The sequence below is a fragment of the Manacus candei genome, unplaced genomic scaffold (assembly GCF_025592945.1).
Source record: "Manacus candei isolate 608988 ecotype Guabito, Panama unplaced genomic scaffold, ASM2559294v1 h1tg000158l, whole genome shotgun sequence".
Lineage (NCBI taxonomy): Eukaryota > Metazoa > Chordata > Aves > Passeriformes > Pipridae > Manacus > Manacus candei.
In genome coordinates this window covers 106,889-133,936 of record NW_026138206.1, presented here as the reverse complement: position 1 = coordinate 133,936, position 27,048 = coordinate 106,889, and the positions used below count along the sequence as shown (strand labels likewise).

Below are 27,048 nucleotides of genomic sequence, written 5' to 3'. Positions count from 1 at the left end.
TGTGCAAAGTTGCTGATCTGCTGTCTTGGTGTTCTCCAGCTCACACAGGTCTTGTGGCAAAGAAACAGGGAGAAGTAATGCAAGTGGAGCCCTCCGGAAAAGCAAAGAGCAGCCCAGTCTTGAACCTCAGGGCCAAGCAGCCTTTGCTGGCAGACCATGGAACTGTAACTCTTGGGGTTGCCCTGACCCTGAGCAGCACTGAGGGGGATGTCAGCAGCCTCAAGGATTCCAGATCAGATTCATATCCCCCTGAGCACCTCTCCAGGCAGGAAGGCAAAACAGCTGAGGATGAGCTGATGGTCAAGCTCAAGAATAATCTGCACAAGGCTAAAAACATCATGACTGTGAAAAGCATCGTCTCACGCCAGCCCCAGCCTGTCAGGGAGAAGGATGTGGAGGAAAAGTCAGTCACAGTCTGGGAACGAAAGCAGAAGGGCTCCCATTTGAACTGGCAGGCATTAAACCCCTGGGATGAAGCTGGTGGGTTAAACTCCATCTTTGGACACCACAAAGTCCCCACGCTGCCTTCAAAACACTCCCCTTCACACTCCACAGCAAAGGGCCGTTGTTTCTCCAGGGCTGTCAATAGTCAGGACTACCACGATGCTGTGGAACAGACTCAGAACACCTTTGGGATGGAGGATGTGGAGGATAGAGAAGAGGAGGAGGAAGCCCCATCTTCAAAGCAGAACTATGGTTGGTCTCAGAAACAGCACAATAAGAAGGCCAGCCAGCAAAAGCAGTGGGACTCCCATTTGAACTGGCAGGCATTAAACCCCTGGGATGGAGCTGGTGGGTTAAACCCCACTGATGAAGACTCCATCTCTGGGCACCACAAAGGTGTGGATGTAGCTCCATCTCCAATACAGAAATACATTTGGAAAAAGAAAGAGCACAAGAAGACCAACAGCCAGTATTGGGTTGGCCAAAATCTGCTTTTCTACCAGGCGTTGGGCCCTGCCAAAGCCCAGGGAGAGCCCACAGGCAGAGAAAGCAAAGCCCAGCAGGCTCTAAACAGGAACCTGGATTTTCTGTCTGACCCGCTGGTTAACAACGGCCCCGCTGCAATCAGCAGGGTAGAGGACAGGGCTGAAGGAGAGCCTTCCTCTCGAGGTGGGCACTTCCCCCTCCTGCCTGACACCAGGGAGACAGCCTGGAAGCAACAAGAGGAAGGCTCCAGGCTCCTCAACAAGCCAGGTAGCCCTGAGGGCCCAGACGTTTTGCCCGTTCCAGGAGAGGACTTTGAAACCACGGTCGATCGTTCCCTGCGCTTGCTGGTGCCGGACGAAGGCCTGCGGGTGTTCATGGCCCACATGGAGCGAGCCCTGAGGACGGACTGCAGCCTGCCCGGGCTGCAGCTGGCCTGTGCCAAGATGGTCTCCAAGACTGGGCTGCTTCTAAATCTCCTCAGCAAGAGACAAGAGAGCGAGGGAGCCTCTGCTTTCACAAGCCAGTGCCTTCTAAAAGAGAACATCTCCAGACGCACAGCCTTGGAGGAGGGCAAGGGACACAGAAGGGAGGTAGGAGAGCTGGTGGGCACTGCTGGATGTGTCCTTCAGGGCAATGGGGAATGGAAGGAGCAACCCTCTCTCCCCTGCTGATCTTGTCTCCTTTTGTCCCACCAGAAAGCAATGAAACAGTCCCAGGAGAGATTCCAGTTTGCGATATTGGTGTTGATCTTCTACATGACATATTTTATATTGCATTGTCTCATTGAGGTAAGCCAGTAACTCCTTTGACAGACAGCTGTCACTCAAGCCCTGTAGCTGCAGAGCCCAGTTGAGGAGCCCCGTGCACGTGCCGGGTAGCACAGGAGATGTTTGGCCAACCCTGGAGCTTGTGGCAGCATCCACACCCCCAGCTCAGCAGGGTTCAGCCTGCTTGGGGGAACCTTGTCCTGGCCTCCTTCCTGATTCTTCACAGTTTTGCTTTGCTCTCCTGCCTTCAGCCATGCAGCAATGGGTTAGGAGAGCTCTGGGAGTTAATTCACGTTCCGGATGCAGGGGGAAGCAGGAAGCTGGGAAGGGGCTACAGGCTTTTCTAAAAATTGTGGCTGCTGGCGCAGACTTGCACGTGTGTAGAATGGGCTGGGTTGGAGGAAGAACCTTTTGGCCTCCGTTTTTTTGCAGAGCATGACAAGAAAACTCTGGTATTACAAGTCTACCTTTCTCCATCCCCAGACATGCTCCGAGCCTCATGAAGATGATTTCCAACCCCGATGCCATAAGAAATCATTGCTGAGAAGGTAATTACTCCCTGCCCGTGCCACTGCTGTGCCACCAACAGTCTTTACTCTGAAGAGCAACTCATCCCCAGGCCCCCCAGCCATGCGGGAGCCGCTGCCAAAGACTCCCCTGCCTGTGTTTAAACCACGTTGCTTTTGGGAGAGCCCCAGCAAAGGAGCCCAGAGTGGGAGCCATGGGCACACATGTCAGAGCACATCCCAACCAGCCCTTCTCTGCACCGCTGCTGGGCTGGGGTCGGGCTCGGGGGGGTCCCACATTGCTGCCACCACAAGGAAATCCCTCTCTGCTCCAGTTCCCAGCAAGACTCTCCTCTGGGGACGGCTCTGCCCTATTTCTCCCTGCCCTGCTCCCCACAGAGGCTTTTAAAGAACTTGCTCCCATCCTTTCCACATGCCTTTCCCACCCAGGACTCATTCCCAGCCACGCCAGCCAGCGCTGTCCCTTCTGGGGCTCCCCAAATTCCTCAGGCTCTGCTGAAACACCTGCCAGAAGCAGAGAGAGGTGCTGGCACTGCTGCTGCCCTCCCTGGCCAAACCTCCCTGTTTATGAACTGGGAGATGATGCCCAAAAGCCTTTTTTTCCCCATCCCCCTTGCAAACTCCAATGGTTTGCCCTGCTGGAAATGTCACTTCCCGACTCCTCCAGTGGTTGCTTCCCTGACAGGGCAGGGCACACACAGCCTTTCTGCCCTCAACCACCATCAACAGCTGCCTTCACTTTTGAGCCTTATTTTCCTTTTTTTTTTATCAGGTTCTTTAAAATACTGTGCCGGAGAGGGAGGAAGGAGTACAACAAGGCAAAGGCTGTAGAGCAGGTAAGAGCAGGGAGCACATTCCAGTGCTGCCCCTCTGCCCACACTGCCTGTTCTTCCTCACCTCTCCCAATCATTCCCCTCCACAACGCTTTCCAGCACTTGCTTGTTTCCCATCACTTCAGAGTCAAACCCAGAGTATTCCCAGCAAGTTGAAGTGTGTAGGAAAATCTCTTCCTCCACACCCCAGTAGTCTGCATTGCACAGCTCATCCAGGGATTTGTTTTCCTGGGAATCGAAGGCCTGGCGGATGTTTTTAAGACAAGCAATACCTGTGCTGCTTCTGCAGGTCTTGTTCTGATATAGGAACTGTTGAGGTTTCCTTGGATGCTATTCTCTAGGTGGCTATATCCTTGAAACCTAGTTCCCTAACTGTTATTTCCTTGTCATTTTCTTAGTCTTATTTCCTTGGATCCTATTTCCTTAGAGTCTGTTTCCTTGGCTATTTCCTTACTGATGTTTCCTTGACCCTTTCCTTGAATGTTATTTCCTTCACTGTTACTTCCTTGGATGCGATTTCCTTTCTGTTATTCCAGATGGAAGAAGTTTGAGGCAATGCCTTTGCCCAGACCCAAGATGTTCCTGCCCGGACGCTGCCCTGCCTCCAGCACCCCAAAATCTGGGCCGCTGACTCGGTGACCCCTCTGTGCAGAGAGGATGCTGCAGGCGGCTGCCGTGCTCAGGACACCCTGAGGAGCCTCCCTGGGACCTGGGAATGGGGGTGGGATGCCCTGGGACCCTCCAAGCTTCTCCCTGGGTACTGGGAACAGGGGGGTGGGAAGAGGGAGGTGGGATCCTTTATGACCCCCATAGCTTCTCCCTGGGGCTGTTTTTGTCCAGCTGTTTTGTCTTTCCTGGTTGGGAATGCTTTCCCAATAAATCCCGTTTTTCTGCAGCCAGAGTGTCCTGTGAGCAGGGAGGAAGGGGGGAAGTGTCTGTGTGTGTGTGGCTGTTTCCGTGTGTGTACAGACTGGGGAATGAGAGGCTGGAGAGCAGCTGCGGGAAAGGGCCCTGGGGGTCCCGGTGGGTGGCCAGTTGGCCATGACTCAGCAGTGCCCTGGCAGCCAGGAGGGCCAACCCCATCCCGGGGGGCATCGGGCCCAGAGGGAAGGGACTGTCCCGCTCTGCTCTGACCTGGGGCGGCCTCACCTGCAATATTGGGGCAGTTTGGGGGGACACAATATAAAAGCAGACACTGAATATTAGCATTCAAAGGAGGCCATGAGGATGATGAGAGGCCTTGAGAGGAAGCCATATGAGGAGGCTGAGGTCACTTGGTTTGTTCAGCAGGAGAAGAGGGGACTGAGGTCAGACCTCACTGGTGTTTTCAAATTCCTCCCGAGGGGCAGTGGAGGGGCAGCTCCAATCTCTGCTCTCTGTGGTCAGTGACACGACCCAGGGAACGGTTGGAGCTGTGTCAGGGCAGGCTCAGGTTGTACCTCAGGAAAAGGTCCTTCCCCCAGAGGGTGGTTGGCACTGCCCAGGCTCCCCAGGGCAGTGGGCACGGCCCCAAGGCTGCCAGAGCTCCGGGAGGGTTTGGCCAACGCTCTGAGGGACAGGGTGGGATTGCTGGGGTGTGTGTGCAGAGCCGGGGTCGGAGCGGACGCTCCCCGTGCCCCCTCCCAGCTCAGTCCCATCCCACCCTGTCCCCGCGGCCCCTCCCGGTGCCCGCGCGCGCCCCCGCGCGGTGCCCGCGGGAAGGCGGGAGGGGCGTGGCCCGGGTGCGCGGTGACGTCACGAGGGGCGGGACGTGCGCGCTCCCGGCATTTCCGGGTTCCCCGGGCGGAGGCGCGGAGCCGGTGAGGGGGGGCGGGAGCGGGGGGGTAACGGGGGGCCGGTGTGAGGGGGGGTCTGACATGGCGTGAGGGGTGTTGGGGTGCGGACGGGGCGTGCGGGGTGTTGGGCGTCCGTGGGGTGCAGGGGAGGGCCCGTGCGGTGCAGACGGGGCGTGCAGGGAGCGGGGGTCTGATAAGGGGTGCAGGGTGATTGAGGTCTAACAAGGGCTACAGAGCGATGGGGGCACAGGGTGAGGGGTCTGACAAGGGGCACAGAGTGGTGGGGGTCTGACAGGGGGTACAGGGTGACTGTGGGTTGGCAGGGAGTGCAGGTGATCGGTGTCTGACAGGGGGTGCAGGGTAATGAGGGGTGTGACGAGGGGTGCAGGTGATGGGGGCCATGCGGTACAAGGTGATGAGGTGTCTGATGGGGCACAGGGTGAGGGGGTGCAGAGTGGTGCAAGCAAACACTGCCCCCCTCCAGCTCCCCATGGCCACTGACCCTTCCCCACACCAGCCCTGCCTGCATCTCCCCGGGCAGGGCCCGATCTCCCCCCAGCCAACGCCCCCCAGACCCCCAGCCCACCCGTGCCAGGCCCCACACAGGTCAGGGTTAGGGTGGGGTGGCAGCAGGTCAGGTGCACCCCTGTGGGATCCCACAGTGGGTTGGTGCCTGGTCCTCAATCCCCTCCTGCCAGCACTGACACCCCAAACCTCTTGGCCTGTTCCTCCACCAGCCCGAGATCCCACTGCCTGTGGGATCCCTGCAGCTTTCCCTGGTTTATCAGGCATTCCATCCTCAATAAACCACGGATTTTTCACTGAAAATTACCAGCTCTGGGTAGTTCTTGTGAAAATACAGAGTTTAAAAAGTCGTCTCCTTGTTGCCTTCCCTTCCAGTGACCCCCTGTCTCCCATCCCCACGGATGCGAACCCCCCGCTGCGCCGGATGGCACCGGGAAAACCAACTGGGAAGCTCCAGCACCGGGAATCCGAAGGGACACGAAAACTGGGAGTATTAAATCTGGGAACACCTTGCCTCGACACGCTGGGGGTTTCAGAACCCGCTTCGCCCCTGCGCGGCGGCTCCCTTGGAAAATCAACTCCAGCTCTCCCTGTGGCTCCGGCAAATTGTAGCCTGGTGCAGGAGTAGGCAACAGGTTGAAGGGAATTCCCGGTCTGGAGTGTTGGGAAACACAGTCTCACCATCCAGGCTGGGAGCTCAGTGGCTGCTCCTCCTGCCCCAGCTGCTCCTGGGCGCCTGCGGGGCAGAACTCGGAGGGTTCATCAGCGACGACGCTTCCCTGGCCACCAGCAGGTTTGTGAGCTGTGAGGAGATGGTTCTGTGGGGATGAGGGTGGTGTGATGGACCTGTTCCTCATGCCAGGCCTGTGTTCCTGCCCTGGGAGTCACAGCAGTGCTGCCTCAGGCCAGGCTGGGTTCAGGGAAGGAACCAAAGTCAGACCATGAGGGTGATCTGTCCAGCCTTAACCCTTGGCAACCTGTTTCCAAGGGGTTTTATCCTCCACCCAGCCACCTCACCAGCCATGCCAACTGCCTCCCCTGCTGCCAGGCTGCCTCTCTCTGGGCTCAGCTTGTGTTTTTAGCGTGGCCAGGGTGGAATGCAGGAGCTGGGTGGGAGGACAGGGTTGTCCCCACATCGGCCCTTGGACCCACCATCCCGTCAGAGCCCCCATGTCCTGGGGCAGAAGGTGACTGGCACGGCCCTCGTGCTTGGAAAATGACTGGCCCCGTGTCCAGGCCTTGAGTCACCAGCTCACGCCGTCGTGGGCTGTTGTTTTCCACCCGCTGAGCACAGGCAGTGACCTGCTGTTTATTTATAACTCACTTCTTGGGAGACTGAGGAGCCGAGCTCTGGGACGGGGGGCTCTGCCTCTGCTGGCACAAGGCTTGATTCCAGCAAGAATCCCAAAGAATCTGGCTGTTTTGCAGCAGTCTGGGAAAGCAGCAGCTCTGCCCTTGCGCCAGTGTCTCTCCTCCTCGGTAGGTCAAACTCCTTCTCTGGGGCTGTTCCTCACTTGTTTGATTTTCACTCGAGCTGCGGGGGTGGTGACTGCTGGGAAACCTCGTGGGTTTTCTCTGCTGTAGATGGGCTTGTCTGTGTTTGCACATCCATCCTGCCTCTTATGCCTTCAAGATCACAGGGAGCAGCCGTGGCTTTCCAGGATCTGCCTGGTAGTGCTCCAGAGCCCCCTGGTTCCTTCTAGAGCCAGTGCCAGGGCTGCCGATCCGATTTCCCTGTGTTCTCCAATTTCCTCCCAGCACAAGTGTTGGGTGAAATCCACCTTGGAGCTGGTTCCTTGCACTCATTTATTCAGGAAAATGTTGTCCCAACATAAGTGGTGCTGCGTGGATTCGTGGCGCTGGAACAAACTGGTCGGACTGGTCATGGTGGGAGTGGAGAGTCCTGTGGTGAAGGTGGCGGGTGCCCTCAGTGTCTTACCTCCTGCAGTTGCTGGAGGAGGTGATGCTGGCAAAGGAACATGTCTTTTGGGGGAATAACACTCGCTTTGTAAAACTTAGGCAAGGTCTTTGTAAAACTTAAGACGAGGTCTTTGCAAAACCACCACTGTCATCCCTTTCCCTGTGACTGGCTCAGGATGTCAGGGTGGCCAGTGCCAAGAGCACGGGTGGTGGCTGCAGTCCTGGAGCTGAAACACCTGTGCTGCCTGTCTGGGCATGAGAAACGCTACCCTATGCCCACCCTCGGGTCTTCTCCCACCCTCAGTGTCTCAGGGGGGATGTGTCTCTTGTTCACAGGGTGTAGCAGGATGTGGTGGGAAAAGGGGCAGAGTTTGTCCAGCCCCAAGGAGCCTGAGCCTCCTGGATGGAGGGCAGAGATGGGGATGGCTCCCTGCTGTCCTCATCAACCACTGCTGCCACTTAGCAGTTGCCTTGCTGCCTAAACACCCCAGCAGCCTCTTGAGCCAGAGGTCAACTTCCCTGTAATCCCTGCACTCTCCCATTTCTGTGTTGCAACCCAAAGGGAGGAAATCTTATGACAAGTTGTGGCAAAAACAGTTTCCTTTTCTCTGAAATTGCCTGTGAACTCTGGAAACACTGAGGATCAATCCGGGGTTTGGCCCCAAAGAGCTCTTGTCCTGCTGCTCCCAGCACCAGTGGCTGGTGGGGTACCTGCAGGGGCTGCTCTTGGTCTGGGCTGCTCCAGATTTAAACTGCTCTGGATTTGGGCTGCTCTGGGTTTAAACTGCTCTGGATTTGGAGCACCACTGCCCTTGGGAGTGGCCATGGCCATGTAGGAGCTGCTCAGTAAAGCACAGTTCTGCCCAGGCTTGGCAGGAGAGGGGCAGGTTGATGCTGTCAGCTCTGCTCAGGGAAAGCTCTGGGATTTTTGTGTTGGCTTGGAAATAAAACCTAAAAACATCGATGCCCATTCCAAGGCCACTGTCTGCCAGGGGCATATCCAACCCTGTGGCCAGTGCTGGGTTCTCCTTCTCTTGGATGTCAAGTGATTCCAGCTTAAGGGAATGGCTTAATAGGACAAGAGGGAATGGCTTCCCACTGCCAAAGGGCAGGGTTAGGTGGGATATTGGCAAGAAATTCTTCCCTGGGAGGGGGGTCAGGCACTGGCACAGAGGAGCTGTGGCTGCCACATCCCTGGAAGTGTCCAAGGCCTGGTTGGATGGGGCTTGGAGCAACCTGGGCTAGTGGAAGGTGGGATTGGGTGGACTTTGAGGTCCCTTCCAACCCGAAGGATTCTGGGATTCTGTGAATAAATTCCTCCTCCAACCTCTCACATCCTTAGGAGACTTCGGGCCATAGCAGGTGCTGGAGCAGCTCTTGGACCCTTTTCCATGCTGGGATCCATGGTTTTTGGTCAGGGATCCAGCTGTGCCATGGGGGTCTCTCTGACAGCCACATGTTCTGCCCTCAGGGGCTCCAGGGACAGCTCGGTTTCGGCAAATGGCTCCCAGAGAGGAACAGGGCAGGAAGCCAAGAGTCAGAAGTCAAAGGTCCCTTGTCTGCAAACCCCCTGCAGTGGCAGGTGACTCAGCCAGGCTGCCACTGCCTGCTCACATCTGGTTTTCCAGGGTTTCCCATAGTGGGAGGGCACTGATTTTTCTCTGTCTCCCACCAAAGCCTCAGAGCAGCCCTGGCATCTGCACCCCCTGGAGTGGGAAAATCCTGGGATTTATCAGCCTCATGGAGAACCTGCAGCCTTCCAGTGCTTAAAGGGGCTTATAAAAAAGGTGCAGAGCGACTTTACACAGGCAGACAAGTGACAAGAAAAGGGGGAATGGGTTTAAACTAAAAGAGGAGATTCAGATTGGATATTGGGAAGAAATTCTTATCCCTGAGGGTGGTGAGGCCCTGGCACAGGTTGCCCAGAGAAGCTGTGGCTGCCCCATCCCTGCAAGTGTTGAAGACCAGGTTGGACAGGGCTTGGAGCAACCTGGGCTAGTGGAAGGTGTCCCTGCCCATGGCAGGGGGTGAAACTGGATGGTCCTTAAGGTCCCTTCCAACCCAAACCATTCTGTGATTCCATGATTCCTTCCCAGACGGCTCTGTGCCCAGAGAGTCTGTCCCAGCTGGGTTGGGCAGCAGCGTTGCTGCTCCTCCTCCTCCTCTTCCACAGCCTGCTAGGGGGTGACACCCCCTTGTCCAGGCCACCTCATGCCACTCCCATGGTTTTTGGGTGCTGTCCTTCAGGCTCAGGCATTGCAGGTGACACAGGGAGAGGGGCAGCCGTCCCTGGCCCTGCGTGTGGTGCTGCTGGCTGGACCTGCCTGGCAGCTCACCCAGCCTGGGGACTGCCTGCTGGAACCTCGCAGGGGTTAATTACTCCCTCCCAGGCTCTTGGCCATGCTCTGTTTTGCCCAAAACTCTCCTGGTCCCTGGAAAGTGTGGTACCTTTTCATGAGGTCGTAGCTCACTCCCAGCTCGGATCCAGCAGCACCCTGGCCATGAGCACCTGCAGAATTCCTCGGTGCACAATCCACCCCTTTTGTGTGGCACCAGAAGCCCTTCAGCTGGCAGGTGAGTCTGGGTGCTCAGACATCTCCTCCTCATCCCCAGGTGACATGTGAAGGCAGCGCCCGGCACCGGGAGCGGCAGCAGCGGAGATGCATTCCAGCCACCTCGATGATCCCAAGGAAGCCATACAGGTGAGCCAGACCCACCCCAGTGCTCCCCACATAGCTCCAGGTACTGCCCAGTGCAACTTCAGTCACTGCTGGGGACGTGGTAGGACTTGTGGGTGCTGCCAGCTGGGATTGGGATGGGTTGTCTGGGCAGGGGGATTAAAGGAAATAAAGTGTGTGTGGGTTAAGTCACACAAGGGCTTTGCAAGACCCCACATGGGTGGGGCAGGGAAGGTGCTCAGCCCCAAGGGATGGGCGAAGGGATGTTGTCACCCCCCCCAGTTTGGGGTCTCTTCACCCAACTTTGGGAGTTTAAACACCTTTAACAATATCAACAGCAGCAGTTAAACCTGAGTGTTTAGTTCATCCCACAGCAGGATGACTCCATGTGTGGCTGATAAAATCATTTGCACTCTTTAATCCTCTCAGCCCGTGGTGCTCCTTCCTTGGGCCAGCAGACCTGGGGGGCAGCTGGAAAACAGCACCCCAATAAGGGACACACTCCCCCCACTGTTGTCCTTGAGCTCCAGCTGCTGGAAATCTTATTTAGATGCTGAAAAAAATATCCCAGGCTGGAAATTTAATATGGGTTTGTGCAGCCAACCCAGGCTCGAATCAAAGTCTGCCCAAGGCCTGGTCAGGGAATGTTCAGCGTTTGCCTGGAATGCTGCCTGATGCTGAAACATGGCGGGGCCCCAGAGGAATTCGTGGTGTTTTCCAAGTGCCTGCTTGTAAACACAACCTGGATTTGAAATAAGGTTGGTTGAGACACCCAGGCTCAGCTGCATGAGGAAAAAAATCCTCTCCACCAGCGTAAAATTCAACTTCCTGCTTTTGACTGGTGGGAGAGGGAAGCAAAGCTGCTGGAAGGTAAAAATCCCAAGTTCCAGCTTCAGAACCTGCTGAGTCTCTTCAAAGGCAGAAGCTGAACCCCGGTGTCCTTCCAAACCCCTCTGTTCTGGGGGCCCATCCCAGCAGTGGCTGAGGTTTAACCAGCACGGCCAGCGAGGTCGATGGCTTTGATTTCTGCTGGTGGGACCCGTCAGCGTGTCACATGTCACATGCTGCTTGGGCTGACCTGCACGAGCTCAGGGGCTCTGTTCCCTCCTCTGAGCTTCTCCTTTCTCACCCACACTTACTTAATCCTCGTGTTTCCCCTGAGAAAGTGCCTTCCCTACCCCCTTAAGCCATTTGCTGCCTGCAGAGGAAGCACCACGTGCTCCAAAAGCAACCCCAGCTCTGAAACACCACAAAATTGCATTAATTATTATTTTTTTAACAAAATAAGCTACACGAACTGTAATGTCAACAGTGTGAGACCCCAGCTCAACCAGTTCAGCTGCAATGCTCCCAGTTCAGCCACTGCAAAGGAGGAGGCAGGAATCACATGGTGCTTTGCTGTGAATGAGCCTTGCTGGGTTTGAGCCCTTCTACATGAAAACCTTCCTAATCGTTTTCTTTTTATGATCCAAACATGCACCTCCTGGCTTTCAGCTGATCAAGAAGCAGCTGGTGAATGCCATCAAGGCTCTGCAGAAGCAGTACGTGAGCTCGGACGCCGTCGTCACCAGCGATGACGGCAATGCCAACACGCTCTGCAGCGCCCTGGAAGCTGTTTTTGTGCATGGGCTGAAGGCCAAGCACATCAAGGCACAGACTGGGGGGAAAGGGAAGAAATCAGGGGGTCGAGGACCCCTTCCCCAGCCGGTCTTTTGGGGCCTGCTGAAGAGCATCACCCATCGGTGAGTGCCTGTTGCTGCTGAAAGGGATTTGCGCGCTCGCGTTTATCCCTTGTCTTTGGTGCAGTAAAATTCAGGGAATGGTGGACAGCAGGATGGCTCAGTGCATCTCTACCCCATCCTGCATGCTCAGTCCATTCAGTTTGGGGAAGAGGCACCCTCACAGGGGTTTGGGGGGTTGGAGGTAGGAGAGCGAAGCCCCTGCGGTGCTGAGAGGGGCTGGGCCCCCTACGGCCCCTCTGAGTGTGTGCTGGGGGTGAGCTGATATCCCCAAACAGTTGAGGGATGAAATTGTGAAGACACACCCCTTTCTATTTATTTTTGGGTGCCAGGCTGTATGTGGTGGTTCCAGGTCCCCCGTGGAACCCCAGTGACTGCAGTGGTGTCTGGCAGCAGCTGTTTATGGGAGGCACATGCAGGGATCTGGTCTCTCTCCTGACCTGGATCTACTGGGGCTGGTTGGCCCTGTTTCCCCACATCCCAGCAGCCTTCGAGGAGGTCTCTCTGGGTGACTACTATTTACTGGGGTTTTTCTGAGCCACTCCCTAAGCTAAGTTCTCCCACAGTAAATAACAGCCCCCACACAAATTGTTCTGAAAGCCTCATCCAGCTCCATCAGCCGACTCCTGAATTATGAAAGAGCGGATGAAAATAATTCTTTCACATTCTACAGGGGATATTTTTGTGCCCTTTGAAGGTTTTTTTTCTTCTGTCTTGAGAGACAGATTAAAAAAGAAGTCTTACAAAACTTTTGCCCTGGTTTTTGAGGCGTCTGTGGTGCCGGTGTGAGCTGGGAGCAGGCAGGATCCAGGGACCGTGGTGTCGCTGTTGGATCTTAGGGAAGAACAGTTGAATTCCAGAGGCTGAGATTGCTTGAGGAGCTCGACCCAACCCAGGTTGTTTTTTTGGGGCTGCCACAGCAGTTTTCACTGTGTTTTGGCTGCTTTTAAATTTGAAGTGAGGATTTAGACACGTGGTTGTCACCAAGGAGGATCCAACCAGTGCAAACCCCACTAATATGCAGGGACAGCAGGAATTCCCCCCTCTGCATCCTTGTTCCAGGGCAAGCAATGGGTGGGAGATGCCTCCAGCCAGAGAGAGGAGAAGAAGCCGAGGCACCTGAGGGCTGCCTTGGATCCTTACCAACACATTTAGCTTTGGGGCATTCGGGAGCTATTTTTCTCCATGGCAAACCACATTTTCCATGAAGGAAAGAGATTTTCCACAGCCTGTTTTATCCCAGCTTCTAAACTCCCCATAGCAGAGCAGGTTGGGCAGTTCCTGATGGAGGCTTTGCTTCTCCTCTGCCCCATGATGGACCTAAACGGAGCCGCTCACGTCCTGTTCTGTCCTTTGTCCTCCTTTTTCCCAGGAATATTGTCTCGGAGCTGGAACAGCTCATGTTTATCAACACAGACGTGGGTCGCTGCCGTGCCTGGCTGAGGCTGGCACTGAATGATGGGCTCATGGAGTGTTACTTGAAGCTGCTCCTGCGGGATCGCTCCCGGCTGTCCGAGTACTACCAAGCGCCCGCTCTGCTCCTGGATGCCGAGGAGTGCGAGTTTCTCCTCTGCTACTTGCAGGGTTTATCGTCCCTAACCTTCGAGCTGTCCTATAAATCAGCAGTTCTGAATGAGTGGACCATCACCCCCCTGTCCCTGTCGGGTCTGTGTCCCGTTTCGGAGCTGCTGGAGCCCCTCACATCCGAGCCCCGCAGGAAAGCGTCGCTGGGTTCCATCTCGCAGTCGTCGGGGTCGGACGAGATCGAGATCCAGCCCTCGATGCTGCCCATCGGCAAAGCCAGCAGCAAGGTCAAGCTCACGTCGTCCTCGCTGAGCCTGAACACCACGAGCTCGTCCCAGCTCTCCTCCAGCCTGGGCTCAGACAGCATCCCGCCGGCCCCCTGTGCCCGCAGCCCCGAGCGCAGCGAGGAGCCGCTGTCCTGCGACTCCGACCTGGGCACGGCCACCGCCGAGGACCTGGACAGGTCACTGCAAGAGTGAGTCCTGCCCCAGCTCTCCTCTCCAAAGGGATTTTTAACCCTCTCTGGGCTCTCATTATTTTCTCTCTATAAGAAGGAAGCCTTTCTCCCTGTTTTTCTTTCACAAGCTGGTTTTTTCCTCCTGGAAAGGGCCTTCGTTGTTTTTACGAACCACTCGGCACAGCTCACTGAACCCCTGCTGCCACTGCAAATGAGCTCGTGGCCACTGAAGTCTGTGTGTGTCCTCTTTAGCAGGGCAGAAACATCAGAAAAATGCTGCTCCCTGGTTTCAGGAATGTCACATCTCCCTGGTGCATGCTGGGGGTTGCTCCAGGGCTTTCCGTGAGGGGAAAGAAATGAGTTTGGTCACAGAGAGGGTTATAATTTGCAGCTTCTGCAGATCATTCAGAGGAGGGAGGTTGTTGGTTTGTCATCCTTGTGACTTATTCCTGCCGAGCATCCAGCACAAAGATTTCCAGGGTTATATAAGCTCTGAGTAGTCAGTAAATATTTTCCGTACCACCTTTAAAATGTGACTCTGAGGGAGCCCAGCCTCGGGATGATGTCTCTTCCCAGTGAAGGTCTTCAGGAGGGTTTAGAGCTGCAGGCTGTGCTCCCCCATCTATAACAGCATCATTCCCTACTTTCAGGATTTTGCATCTTCCAGAGGTCCTGGAAGAACCTGCCTTGATTGGATTAAACTCGTGATGGAGATGCTGTTTCAAGTTTTAATCTTGGGCTGGTTTGATTCTGGGGCTGGCACTGAAGTGAGGCCATGGGAACAGCCACTCCTCTGGCCAGGCTCCACTATTAATTGCTTATTAACGAAAACAGTTGAAATTTGGCACATGGTCCAAGGCTGGATTCGTGTCCAGGAGCTGTACATGGGGCTGGGGCTGTGGGAGCACCCAGCACTCCCTGCATCCATGGAATCAAACCCCTTTAATGTGTGTAACTGGGGAATGCTCCCATTGCAGGCAGGGTCCTGCTGCCATGCCATGGGGCTGACACTGCTCTGTGGGGCACAAATCCCACATTTTTCTGTTGGCATCACTGGGATTTTCCAGCCACACCGTGCTGCCAGCCTGTGGACTGGCACGGTTATTACACAGTTATAATTTACAATAACTGGGGGGGGTTTACAGGTTTGGGCCATTGCAGCTGCATTCAAACCAGTCGTTTTTCCCTTTCAAGGGTGTTGTCCGAGTTCAGCAAAGCCCGGCGGAGCCCGGAGGCTCCGGAGGGACGGCTGGTCCCCAGCGTGCTGGGCTGCTCCCCCCGGCCACCCGCGGGCCCCCCGGCACCGACCCCCAGAGCGCACCAGGAACCACCCCCCGGCACCAACAGCTCCGCTCCCACAGGTGACACAGCACCCACCAGCCACGAGGAGGGAGATGCTGGTGGCACAGCCAGCATTCCAGCCCCACGGAGGGATGGTCCAAGCAGAGGGGAGCGCGGCAGCGGCGAGGGTGGCCTGGCAGTCCGGAGTCCCACGGCCGAGTACCTGCTCTCTCCCCTGCTGGGCTGTCCGGTAGGTCTTACAGCTCCTTCCCTTCCCATCTCCTTGGTGTTTTGCTCCCTGACCTAATGGAAAAGGAAAAAACAAAACTCATGACGGTTTTTTGAGGAGGCAGCGGTTTCATAGAATTAGGGAATCCCAGAATGGTTTGGGTTGGAAGGGACCTTAAAGATCATCCAGTTCTGACCCCCTGCCATGGGCAGGGACACTTTCCACTAGACCAGGTTGCTCCAAGCCCACCCAACCTGGCATTAAACACTTCCAGAAATGGATTTCTCCAAACTCCCATCTTCTGCGCTGCTCCCACTTGGTTGCCAGTGATACTCCCCACTCCACAGGCATCTTCCTGGACTCCATGGAGTAGTATCCATGCAGCTGCTCTGGGAGAAATTGGATCAAAGTCTGTATTCTCTGGTAAAAGAGACACCTAAACCTTTGAACGCCTGCCTGGCCTGTCAGTCATCCCTCTCCAGGAGCGGCTGCAGCAGGAAGTTTGTTAAGGATATCTGGAGAGGGATGAGCTCTCACACAAATCTGGGCTGTGTGCAAGAGATAAAACAACCCTGGAACTGAGGTTCTCATGGGGACTTTTCTTCCTTTATGGCCCACATAAGAGGAGGAAAAGGGTTGACTGGACAGGAAATAAAGTAGTTTCCCAGCGGAAAAACCCTCCTGCAGCACATCTGTTCCCAGAGAGGGATGGCATTCCCGGGTGCTGGGCTCGAGCAGCAGCGGATTTCCCCTGCAGCCACACGGAGCTGAGCCACATCCACTCGCTCTTGCTTTTAGGAAACTCTTTGAACAGCCTCGTCCTCTGTCTGATTTGTTACTGACTTTTCCGTCCTGGTTCCCATTGTTTCCATCCTGGTTCCCATCCTTTCCACCCTGGTGAGGTTAAGATATACCTCATACCCCCCCCAGACCATTCCTGCTCTCTGCTCCTTTCAGTTCCCTCCTGCTTATCCCGTTTCCGCTGCTTCCTCGTGGCCCTGAGCCAGTTTAACCTAATCTATGTATAACATACTGTGTCAACAGGAAATTCCCCCTGCTCTCCCATGACTCACGGAGCAACCTGCATTCCTGCCCCGGGAGTAAGCCAGGAGCTGCACCACCCCCACCACCCCCGTGATCCTCCCACAGGGTGGTGACTGACAGCTCTTGTGCTGTCACTTACCTTGTTATTCAGGATAAAAGGCTCTTGGAAAGCTGGGAAGGGAAGTTGAGAGGACATTCCTGGTGGGATGCAGCCCTGAGTGTAGGGATGCTGCTCCCTCATGCCAGGGCACTGAGCTGGGTTTTTTTCTAGTGCTGTTTGTTCAGGGACCTTGTCCCAGAACCTTGCTCCTTTCAGGAGGAATTTCTTCGCTGAAAGGGTTGTCAGGCTTTGGAAAGGGCTGCCCAGGGAGGTGGTGGAATCCCCATTCCTGGAGGTGTGCAAGGAATTACTGGACGTGGCACTCAGTGCTCTGGTCTGGTTGACAAGGGGGAATCAGTCACAGGTTAGACTTGGTGATCTTGGAGGGCTTTTCCAACCTTAATGATTCTGTGATTCTTGTAGAACTCCTGGAGAAGTTACAGCCATGTTTTCTTCTGCCCATGGGTCTCATCCCCTCCTGACATAGCAGACAAAGGTTTCTTCTACTTTCCCTGCTTTATTTTTTCCCTGCATGGCTCAGGCCAAGTGTTTGTGAGCCACAGGTCTCATATTTCATCCTGGACATCTTCTCTGTACCTCTCCCCATCCCTGCTCCTCCTGGAACATGGCTGGTGCTGCTGCTCCAGGCAAGCTCATGCTGTTCCACGGCAGGGCTGGAATCCCACCCTCCATCAGAACACTCCAAATGCCTGTGGTCACTGCAGGGAATGTGCTCTCCCTCCACAGTGATTTTAGGAGGAGAGAACTGATTGATTTTGCACTTTATAATCCCACCAGGATAGAATCCCAGTATTTCCCAGCTGTTGACGCAGTCCCACAGAGCATTCCCTGACTGGAGGGAGCCGGGGGAGCCATCCTCCTGGGAATGGCCAGCAGAGAATCATGGAATGGTTTGGGTTGGAAGGGACCTTAAAGCTCATCTTGTTGTACTCCCCTGCCATGGGCAGAGGAACCTCCCACTGGACCCCACACATCAGTGCCTGGAATTTGGTCTGTGCAGGATCAGCCCCTGAGGAGGGATCTTTGTGGACATGTGTGTTTGAGGGGCACAGGGTGTTCGATAGGTTTGATAATTACTATATTTAATTTTTTAACAGAAAAGAAAGAGCTGGATCTCAGAAGATGATTTCTACAGACCTTCCCCAGGAGAGAGCAGTGGGAGCACAGCTGACACCAATGGCTTCGGGCCTGAGGGGGACAGTGAGGGGCTGGCCCCGGGGCTCATCAGTGCCCTTGACTTGGAGAGGCTCTCGGTGCCCTCCTCGGAGAGTGGGAAACCCAAAATGTCCCCAGAACGGGAGCAAAAGGGCTTCAGTGTGGTGCACCGCCGGCAGATGGGTACGTGCCACCTCCTGCTTCCATCCAGTGCCTGCCCTGGGCAGTGCTCAGGGATTATCCTGGGTCATGATGGGCTGTTTGGGCAGCAGCTGTTGGCTGGTGTGAGCTGGTGGCAGCACTAAGAGCCACAGAAGACAATGGAGCAGCTTCCCAAGGCATTGCTGAGCCCATGATTGGCTCTGGTGGGAAGTGTTTTAGGGGGAGAGGGTTTGTCCACCCTCAGGACACCTTTTCTTTATGCCATCCCACTCATTCTCAGCCTCAAAACCCAAATGCAGGTGGACAGAAACCCAAGTACAGGTGGACAAATGGTGGAGACCAAGGTCCTATCAACTCCTGCCCCATCCCACCATCCTCCAGGACAGGCTCTCTGGGTCGCTTGCTTTGAGCCCCCCTTGGCTTTTCTCTCTCTCTCTCCTGGCTTCTCCTTTTTCGGTTAAACCGAGACATCTTTTCCCCCAGGTCTTTCCAACCCTTTCCGAGGGCTCCTGAAGCTGGGCAGCCTGGAGCGCCGGGGAGCCATGGGCATCTGGAAGGAGTTCTTCTGCGAGCTGTCGCCGCTGGAGCTCCGGCTCTTCCTGGACCACGAGGATCGGATCTGTGTGGAGAGCTACTCCCTGCTGCGCTGCGAGTCCCTGGCGCTGACACACTCCGACGGCCGCTTCGAGCTGGTCTTCCTGGGGAAGAAGCTCTACCTCCGAGCCCCTTCTCGGGATGAGGCCGAGGACTGGCTGGACAGGATCCGAGAGGCGCTGCACAAGTGCCGGCCGCAGCTGGAGGAGGACGAGTGGGAGACTCTGGAGTACTCCGAGGATGGAGGTGAAGCCCAGCCCATCCAGGGTGACTCCAGTGCTCTCCAGCACAGCGACGTGCCTGGGAACAGCTTGGACTGGACTCCAGCCCACGAGCCGGAGCTGGATGCGATAAAAGAGGCTGTTCTGTACATGGACCTGGACAAAACCTGGGTCCCTTTCATTTTTTCCCTGTCCCTCGAAACTCTGAAGTGCTTTAAAATCAGGAACAATGACAAAATTTTAAGCAACAGTTACGGCATAGAGACCATCCAGGACATCCTCCCGGACACAAGCCTGGGGGGACCCGCCTTCTTCAAGGTGATCACCTCCAAGGCTGTGCTGAAGCTGCAGGCTGAGAACGCAGAGGAAGCAGCCTCGTGGAGGCTGTTGGTCCGAAGGGCCCTCATGGCCTACCTGGAGAGCGCAGAGGAGGCGCTGACGCTGGGTGGGAGCTTGGATGGGCACTCCCAGGTCGTCCTGAAGAACATCGTGAAGGAAAACGGCTTCTTGCTGCAGTACCTGGTGGCCATCCCCATGGAGAAGGGCCTGGACTCTCAGAGCTTCATCTGTGCAGGTACAGTTTGGTTTGGATTGGAAAGGATCTGAAAGTCCATCTCATCCCACCCCCTGCCATGGGCAGGGACACCTTCCACTAGCCCAGGTTGCTCCAAGCCCAGTCCAACCTGGCCTTGGACACTTCCAGGGATGGGGCAGCCACAGCTTCTCTGGTTTCCTCATCCAAACCACTAAAGCCTCTCAGTGGAGTTTCACGTCCCCAGCTGGTGGCACCTTTGATGTCCTGTGGGCACAATCCCCATCCCACCCCTGCCCAGCTCCAACTGGGAGCTGCTGGGCTCCCATTTAAGATGCTTTTGGTACAGACAGTCAGGAACTGGGATTGAAGCAACCTTAGCTGGACCACAGGCCCAGGACTCTCTTCCTGGGCATTTTGAGGCCGCAGCCTGTGGGGAAAGTGCAATCAAGAGCAGTTTTTCCAGTAAGGCAGCACAGGAGCAGGGATTGCAATGGGTGTGACAAGCTGATTTTGCAAAACAATCATTTACCCTTCCCCTGACGCCTCTTGGCACACGGGGCAATGCTGGTGGCACCCTCACTGACCTTCACAGGAGGTATAATTTGCTCTTTACCTCGCTAAGTTAATTAAATTTCAGATTTCTCTCCTGCCTCAATTATATTTCTTGTACCCTCCAGCAGGTTGGGTTTTTTTCTTTTAATCCCTCTCCTTTTTTTTCATATATATTTTTTTTTTTCTGGTCTGTTTGGTCTCTGCCTTTCCCTCCAGGCTCTGTCCTGCATCTTCCACCTCCCCACAGATGGAAGCAACAAGCCAAAAAGACAAATTTCCAGTTTTTATGTGTAGATTTTCTTTAGGGATCTGCCTGCCCTGCTTTCACCCCACTCCCAGCCTGGGATGTGTTCCCTTCCATCTCAGGGTAATTAGCAATAAGAACTGGGTTTCATTATATATTCAGAAAGCAGCACATGATCTCCATGAATGTTTTTGAGGGATGAGCTCCAGACACCCCAGAGTGTGACAGGTGGGGTATCAAAGCCAAGATGGATTCCCCATTGCTATAATAAAGGGGATTTGGGGTTAATCCATCCTAACTTCATCCCTGGAAGATGAGGTTTGGGGACCCTGTGATGCCAGCAGCAAAGAAAAGGGCTGAGTGAAGGTAAAATAGGGCAAAGCCACTGGTGGGGGTAATGGGGCAGCAGGTGGGATTTAGGTTCTTCCCTAAACCACTGGGATATTTCCAGAATTCACTTTTCCTAAAAAAAAGAACAAACAACCCAAACAATTGAACGACTTGATAGATAAAAGTGGGTTCAGGGATTGTCCAGCCTTCTTTTTATGGAGAAAAAGTGAAGTGGTGCCTGTCGGACCATCGTGGGGGAACATCACACTGAACATCCTACAAGTGCTTCAGCTGATCCCCCACCCTTCCCAAAACTTACTTGTTCCATTCCCTGCTCCCAAAAGTTTCTCCCTGTCCTGGCAGTGATGGGTGCAGGCTCAGGTCCCCTCTCATTCCCTGCTCCCCTCAGGCTGCTCCAGGCAGATCGGCTTCTCCTTCGCCAGGCCCAAGCTCTGCGCCTTCTCCGGGCTCTACTACTGCGACAGCTGCCACCGCGATGACGAGACCGTGATCCCCTCCCGCCTCATCCACAACTGGGACCTGACCAAACGAGGGGTGAGTCCTGGGCTGGGTCCATGCAGGGAGCAGGGAAACGCTCTGGCATCTGCCCACGCTTCCTGAATGTCCATCTGGGCATTCCCCGAGGTTGGAGGTGCCCACCCCAGGCCCCTCTCCGAGCCTCTCCTCGCTCCGTGCCCACCTGTCCCCTCTCTGTGCCCCAGGTGTGCAAACAGGCCCTCAAGTTCCTCTCCCAGATCCGTAACCAGCCCCTGATCGACCTGAAGCTGGTCAACGAGAGCCTCTACGAGCACGTGGAGAGGATGGGGCGGATCCTCCGGAGCAGGGAACAGCTGAAGCTGCTGGGGGATTACCTCATCATGTGCCGCAGCGGCGCCCTGAAGGAGCTGAGCAAGCGGTGAGGGCCCTCTCTGGGTGACATTCCCTGCTCTTTGCACCCCCGTGGTCTCCTGGTTCTCCTCCTCACCCCCTGTCAGAGCAGTGCTGCCAAGGCTCAGGCTGGTTTTTCGCTCCATATCATCTGCCCTAAGGAGTTATCCGTCTGTTGGCTGTGTCAGCACACTGAGCTGTGACTCAGGAAACACCTTCCTGGCCGAGGAGCTTCTGGCTGGACAGGAAACACCTGGGAAAATAGATGAGATATTTATTTTCTTTTTTCCCTCCCTGCTTTGAAATGCTCTCACACGATTTCCAGTGGCAGGATTTGGGATGTGTGGCACAATAGAAGAATAGGCTCTGCAGTGATTTTCTTCAGGAATCTGCATTGTCCAGGCACCTCCTTGCTCCAAAGCTGTTGGAGATGGGGTGGAAACCATCTACTCCTTTTTCTCTGTGCTTCTTTGCAGGCTTGATCACAGGCATTACCTCTTGGAGTGTCCCCACAAATACAGTGTTGCTGATCTGAGGCAGGTGAGAGCTTTGCATGGTCATAGAATCACAAAATGGTTTGGGTTGGAAGGGACCTTAAAGACCATCCAGTCCCACGCCCTGCCACAGGCAGGGATACCTTCCACTAACCCAGGTTGCTCCAAGCCCTGTCCAACCTGGCCTTGTCACAGGGATTTTGCTGGTGAAGACACCCCAGGGTCTGTGGAGACACCACATGGTGCTTCTTCAGCAGTTTTCCAACAGTTGGATTTTTCAGTGATTCCAAAGCCAGGAGCCCCATCCTGGCAGGCTGTGGGTGCTGCTCTGTTTTCTGGGGTCCCACTGTGACCTGGGTGTGGGTTGTGTTTGGAGGACAGCCTTGCCTTCACGTGGCAGCTCCAAGAACGGGTGTAACCCAGCACGAACCCGGCAGGGCTGGGCTCCAGGAGCACTGACCCCCCTGTCCCACAGATCGCCGACGGCGTCTTCGAGACCTTCCTGCAGTCCCTGCTCCAGTTCGCGTCCCACCACGTCTACAGCTGCGACCTGTGCACCCAGCGCGGCTTCATCTGCCAGATCTGCAACAGCAGCGACATCATCTTCCCCTTCGAGTTCGATACTACCACCAGGTGAGCCCCCCCTCTGGCCCCCTGCAGCCAGGACACCCCAGGGCACGGCCTGGCTTCTGCCAGGAGCCCCAGATGGCCCCGGGTCCCCCTCGGGGGTCTGCACTCCCAAGGCATGTGGCCTCGGGGTGAACTGGGAATGGGTCTGACGTGGTTGTGTATCCTCCTGGTGCCCATATCCCAGTGGTGCCCGTGTCCTCGTGGTGCCCACGTCCTCGTGGAAACCATACTGTGGTGCTCACATCCTCATGGGAACCATATTATGGTGCCCATGTCCTCATGGGAGCCGTGTCCTCATGTCCCACATCCCTGTAGGAGCCATATCCTTGTGCTGCCCATGTTGTCGTGGTCCCCACATCCTTGTAATGCCCATGTCCTTGTGGAAAACATATTGTGGATCCCATTTTCTCAGGGTGCCCATGTTCTCATGGAAACCATACTGTTGTGCCCGTGTCCTCATGGGAACCAAATGGTGGTGCCCATGTCCTTGTGGTGCCCATGTCCTTGTGGGAGCCACGTCCTCATGTCCCACATCCCTGTGGGAGCCACATCCTCATGCTGCCCATGTTGTTGTGGTACCCACATCCCTGTAGTGCCCATGTCCTCATGGAAACCATATTGTGGTGCCCACAGTCTTGTGGTGCCCATGTCCTTGTGGGAGTCACATCCCCGTGGTGCCCATGTCCTTATGGGAGTCACATCCCCGTGGTGCCCATGTCCTTGTGGGAGTCACATCCCCGTGGTGCCCATGTCCTTGTGGGAGTCACATCCTTGTGCTGCCCGTGTCGTCATGGCAGCGACGTCCTCGTGGTTCCCCCATCCTTTGGGACTCATTGTCACGGTACCCACATCCTTGTGCCCGTGTCCCCGTGGGACCCATCAGCCCCAGGATGATCTGAACCAAATCAGGGCTGTTTGGGGCAGGAGAGGACCGTCCTCACAGAGCCAAGGTCTCACCAAGACAGGTGGCTTTGCACATTGAAGATGCAGAGCCACCAGCACCTTGCTGTCAGCCTGCAAAGGCCTTGGTGGGCAGCCAAGGGGCTGGAGGGAGGAGGAGCAGGAGGAAGGTGCTTCTGCCTCACTCACCTGGCCAGCACATCTGTTCAGATTCAGTCTGACCCCTTCCAGGGCCTGCAGAAGGGAAGGGGAAGCAGCAGTGGGACTGTCCTACCCCCATCTACAGCCAGGAAGGGGAGAAAGGATGCCTGGACATGGATTTCATAGAATCCTAGAATGGTTTGGGTTGGAAGGGACCTTAAAAAACATCCAGTTCCACCCTCTGACACAGGCAGAGACACCTTCCACCAGCCCAGGTTGCTCCAAGCCCCATCCAAGCTGGCCTTGAACACTTCCAGGGATGGGGCAGCCACAGCTTCTCTGGGAAACAAAGAGCCGAATGGGCAGCATTGTGAGATGTGCTGGGAAGAGGCTGAGGATGTTCCCAGCAGGACAGGGGTGACAGTGGCTCTCACTGGGATTTTCCCTCTGCCCAAAGAGCTCCCATCCCTCACAGGCAGGGACCTGCCCTGCAGCAGGGTTGGCTGTGGCTTGGGATGCAGCAGCTGGACAGAACTTGGAATCAGGAACAGGGGGAGGGTGGTAGAGGGGGATTTATCCCCACCACCATCAGGGTTTGCTGAAGAAGTCAGTATCAAACCCTTCCAGCCCAGGAGCCTGCTCCATTGTAGGTGGAGAGAGATCCACATCTCCATGGTTATTTCATAGAATTATGTAATTGTTCAGGTTGGAAAAGCCCCTTGAGATCATCCAGTCCAACCATTCCCCAGCACTGCCAAGGCCACCACTAACCCATGTCCCCAAATGCCACATCCACACAACTTTTAAATCCCCCCAGGGATGGGGACTCCACCATTGCCCTGGGCAGCCTGTGCCAGGGCTGGACAACCCTTTTCCTGAAGAAATTTTCCCTAATATCCAACCTAAACCTCCCCTGGGGCAACTTGAGGCCGTTTCCTCTTGTCTTGTCATATCCTATTTGGCACTGAGCACAGTCGTGGCAGAGAGATTTCACAGGCCGATGGTCTGCACGGCCTCACTTTGCCTGGCAATCCCTAAAAGTGAGCAGCACCTCCCAGAACCTGCAGAAAACACCAGGGGTAGCAGGATCCGTGGGTGCCCCGTGTTAGGTGGCTGTCAGGTATTTCCGTGGTGGCTGAGCAGCGCTGCTCACTCCCCTCCCTGCTGCAGCGACAGCAGCGAGCTCGTTATCGAGAAAACAACACCCCCAGGGGGCCCGTTTTCCCTGGAAAAAGAGCAAGCAGGCTCTGGAAAGCGCGGTGTGTGTGGCTGAGCCGGCTGGCAGCCGGCTGGAGGTCTCGTGCCCCGCAAAGCCGAGCTCGGAAGTTTGTTGACGTCTTTTCTTTTTCGACCCGACGGAGGAGGAGGAGGAGGAGGAGGTTGTGCAGCAGGAAAGCGGCTCGACCGCCATCCTCGCGGAGCTAAACCCGGCTTCCTGCCCCTCTGCCCGCCCCGGGGTCACACCAACACTCGCCGCAGGATGTGTCTGCAACACCTCGAACAATGACACACGCCTCCCTCCCCGGGCGCGGGACCCTCTCCTGCTCCCGCGGCTCAGGCGCTTCCTGCGCCGGGGCTCGGGCAGGTGGAGGCAGGAGATGCCAGCTCTCCTCGGAACCAGCCCCGGCTTCCCAAATCCCCCCCACCCCCGGGGAGCAGCCACTATGGCTGCTAATCTGGAGAGGCCACGTAGAAGTGTATTCCAATGGGGAAATGCATATTTCCTGTTCCAAATCCCTCCTGTCCATGCACAAGTCTTTCCCTATCCCGAGCCCTTCAGGGTTTGCAGCTCCTGTCAGGAGCAGGATTTGACCTTGGCTGTGATGTCGTTGTCCTTTTCCTGACACTGCTGGTGTTTCACTGCTCTGCTCCCACGGATCCTTTGGGGAATTAAGGTGTTTGGTGCTGTTCACACATGGATTGTGCACCAGGTATTTGCACACTGAAAGATAAATCTGGCTGCCCTGCTGGCATGTGGCTGAGCAGCATTTTGCTGCCACTGGGGAGCTGGGGATCACAACCCAAAAATTGAGCTCAGTCCTTGTAGTGGGGACATTTGTTCTGTTGATTCAGCACTGAACCCCTCACCCGAGCTGGGGGGTCCCCCCCAGCTGCTCCATGCAGGGTGTCACTGTGGCTGTTCACGTTCCTGCTGCTGCTGAGCTGGATTAGGGAACAATTAGGACACGTCCCACCTCAAGGGCAGCACCATCCTGGCTTCTGTCCCCTCTCTGTGGCTCTGGTGTCCCCACAGTGTCCCTGCCACATGCAGGTCCCACCATCAGGGTGGGGGTCTCTGATTGTGCCCCCCAGCCCTGGCAAGCAGAGGGTCCCCAACAGCAATGCCATCGCAGGGATTGGTGTCCTGGGGTCAGTGTCACGGGTCGGTGTCGCTGTGTTGGTGCCACATGGGTTGGTGTCACGAGGTCAGTGTCAAGGGGTCAGTGTCCAGGGTTTGGTGTCTCAGGGTCGCTGTCGCAGGGTTTGCTATTCCAGGGGTGGTTGTCACACCTTTGAAGCTTTGCTCAGTGCTGTCCCCGCTGTGAGAGCAGGGCACAAACCTCAGCTCAAACCTCACTGGTCTCTCTCCCACACTGGCAGCTGCCGGCAGCACCCACGGCGCTCCTTCCGGCTCGGAGCTGCTGAGGTTTTGCTCGAGCAGCTGCTGCTCCTGCATTCAAAGCTCCTCCTGAGCCAGAGCCAGGCTGGGGCTCAGAGAACCCCAAGATAGGGAAGTGTTCCCTGGTTTGGTTGGGAGGAGGAGTTTGGTGTTTGCTCTGATGTTACCAACACAGTGGGTGTTTTTTCCCCTGTTTTCCCAGGTGCAGCGAGTGCAAAACCGTCTTCCACCGGGACTGCCAAGCCCGGGCCACGTCGTGCCCGCGCTGTGAGCGCCGGCAGCGGTACCAGCAGCGGCTGGAGGCCAGCACAGAGCCCAGCCTTTAGCCCCCAGCACCGACCTCAGCGCTGCCCTCGGCTTCTCATCCAGCCAGATGAGCCCCAAGGGATGGGGATGGCAGGAGGCAGAGAGCACAGCCCCCCTGCCCGGGAGCCCATCCTGCGCCTGGCCCTTCTCTGGGGACAGGGACAGTGTGGGATGGGGACTCCGGTCCTGTGGGACCCTCTGCCCACCCAGGACTGAGCAGGGCGGGTGGAAAGGTCCATCCCTCCTCACACTAACCAGGTGCTGCTCCCTGCCACCCTCCTGGTGCCAATGTCCCCTCCCGGTGGAACCCAGCAGCTTTCCCGGGTGTCAGTCCAGATTTCCAATCAAGGATGTGGAGAACTGACGTTGATCAAAGCTCTAGTTTTTTAAGATGTTCGATACTGAAAAACTGGTATTTTTTTACGTGGGGGTTTTGCACAAGCTGGGCTGCTCCAGGGTGACAGAGCCACGCAGGGAGGGGACAGAGTGACACTTGTGCCTTTAGGGACCTGCGCGCCCGGGGGGACCGTGGGCACCCCGAGCATCTCCCACTCAGAGAGCCCACCCAGCGCCGTGGGAGAGCCACGGGCTGCTCCTCCCCCCTGCTGCTGCTCATCCTCGGGAGAAATTTTATTTTCCTTTAACCCCTCCCCGTGCAAAAATAAAGTTTATTTAACAACTAGTGAAGCTGGTTTTGGGTTTCCTTCTCTGCAAGGAAAGGGCCGGATCACATGTTCAACCTGACACGACATCTCTATGGGAGGAGGGTTGGGAATGGGGATGCTGCCTGTCCCTTTTCCTCTGTCCTCCATCCTCCCTGCCTGTTCTCCATCCTCAGGGGTTTTGCAGGGTGGTTGGGGGACCCTTCCCTTTTTTTCTTGCCCCATTTTCCTTCCCACCTGCTCCCCACCGGTTTCAGCCTCTCC

General features: G+C 55.9%; 2 protein-coding genes across 3 annotated transcripts; both read left to right on the top strand.

Annotated features, from left to right (window-relative positions):
* Nucleotides 1-77: 77 nt before the first annotated feature.
* Nucleotides 78-3,809, top strand: LOC127463360 (uncharacterized). Its single transcript, XM_051772680.1, has 4 exons — nucleotides 78-1,520; nucleotides 1,626-1,718; nucleotides 2,181-2,245; nucleotides 3,594-3,809. The coding sequence occupies exons 1-4, from the start codon at nucleotides 78-80 to the stop codon at nucleotides 3,694-3,696; spliced, it is 1,704 nt and encodes a 567-aa protein (XP_051628640.1). The 3' UTR covers nucleotides 3,697-3,809.
* A 967-nt stretch (nucleotides 3,810-4,776) lies between these two features.
* Nucleotides 4,777-26,809, top strand: PLEKHM1 (pleckstrin homology and RUN domain containing M1). 2 transcript variants are annotated; one of them, XM_051772660.1, is made up of 13 exons: nucleotides 4,777-4,856; nucleotides 5,733-6,150; nucleotides 9,891-9,979; nucleotides 11,450-11,697; nucleotides 13,067-13,693; nucleotides 14,870-15,206; nucleotides 17,448-17,688; nucleotides 18,151-19,056; nucleotides 20,553-20,698; nucleotides 20,866-21,059; nucleotides 21,508-21,571; nucleotides 22,001-22,158; nucleotides 26,019-26,809. In XM_051772660.1, the coding sequence occupies exons 3-13, from the start codon at nucleotides 9,938-9,940 to the stop codon at nucleotides 26,140-26,142; spliced, it is 3,087 nt and encodes a 1,028-aa protein (XP_051628620.1). In that variant the 5' UTR covers nucleotides 4,777-4,856; nucleotides 5,733-6,150; nucleotides 9,891-9,937; the 3' UTR covers nucleotides 26,143-26,809. The 2 variants fall into 2 exon arrangements, with proteins under 2 accessions (XP_051628620.1, XP_051628621.1); XM_051772661.1 differs by lacking the exons at nucleotides 4,777-4,856; nucleotides 5,733-6,150 and adding an exon at nucleotides 6,187-6,836.
* The last annotated feature ends 239 nt before the right edge of the window (nucleotides 26,810-27,048 follow it).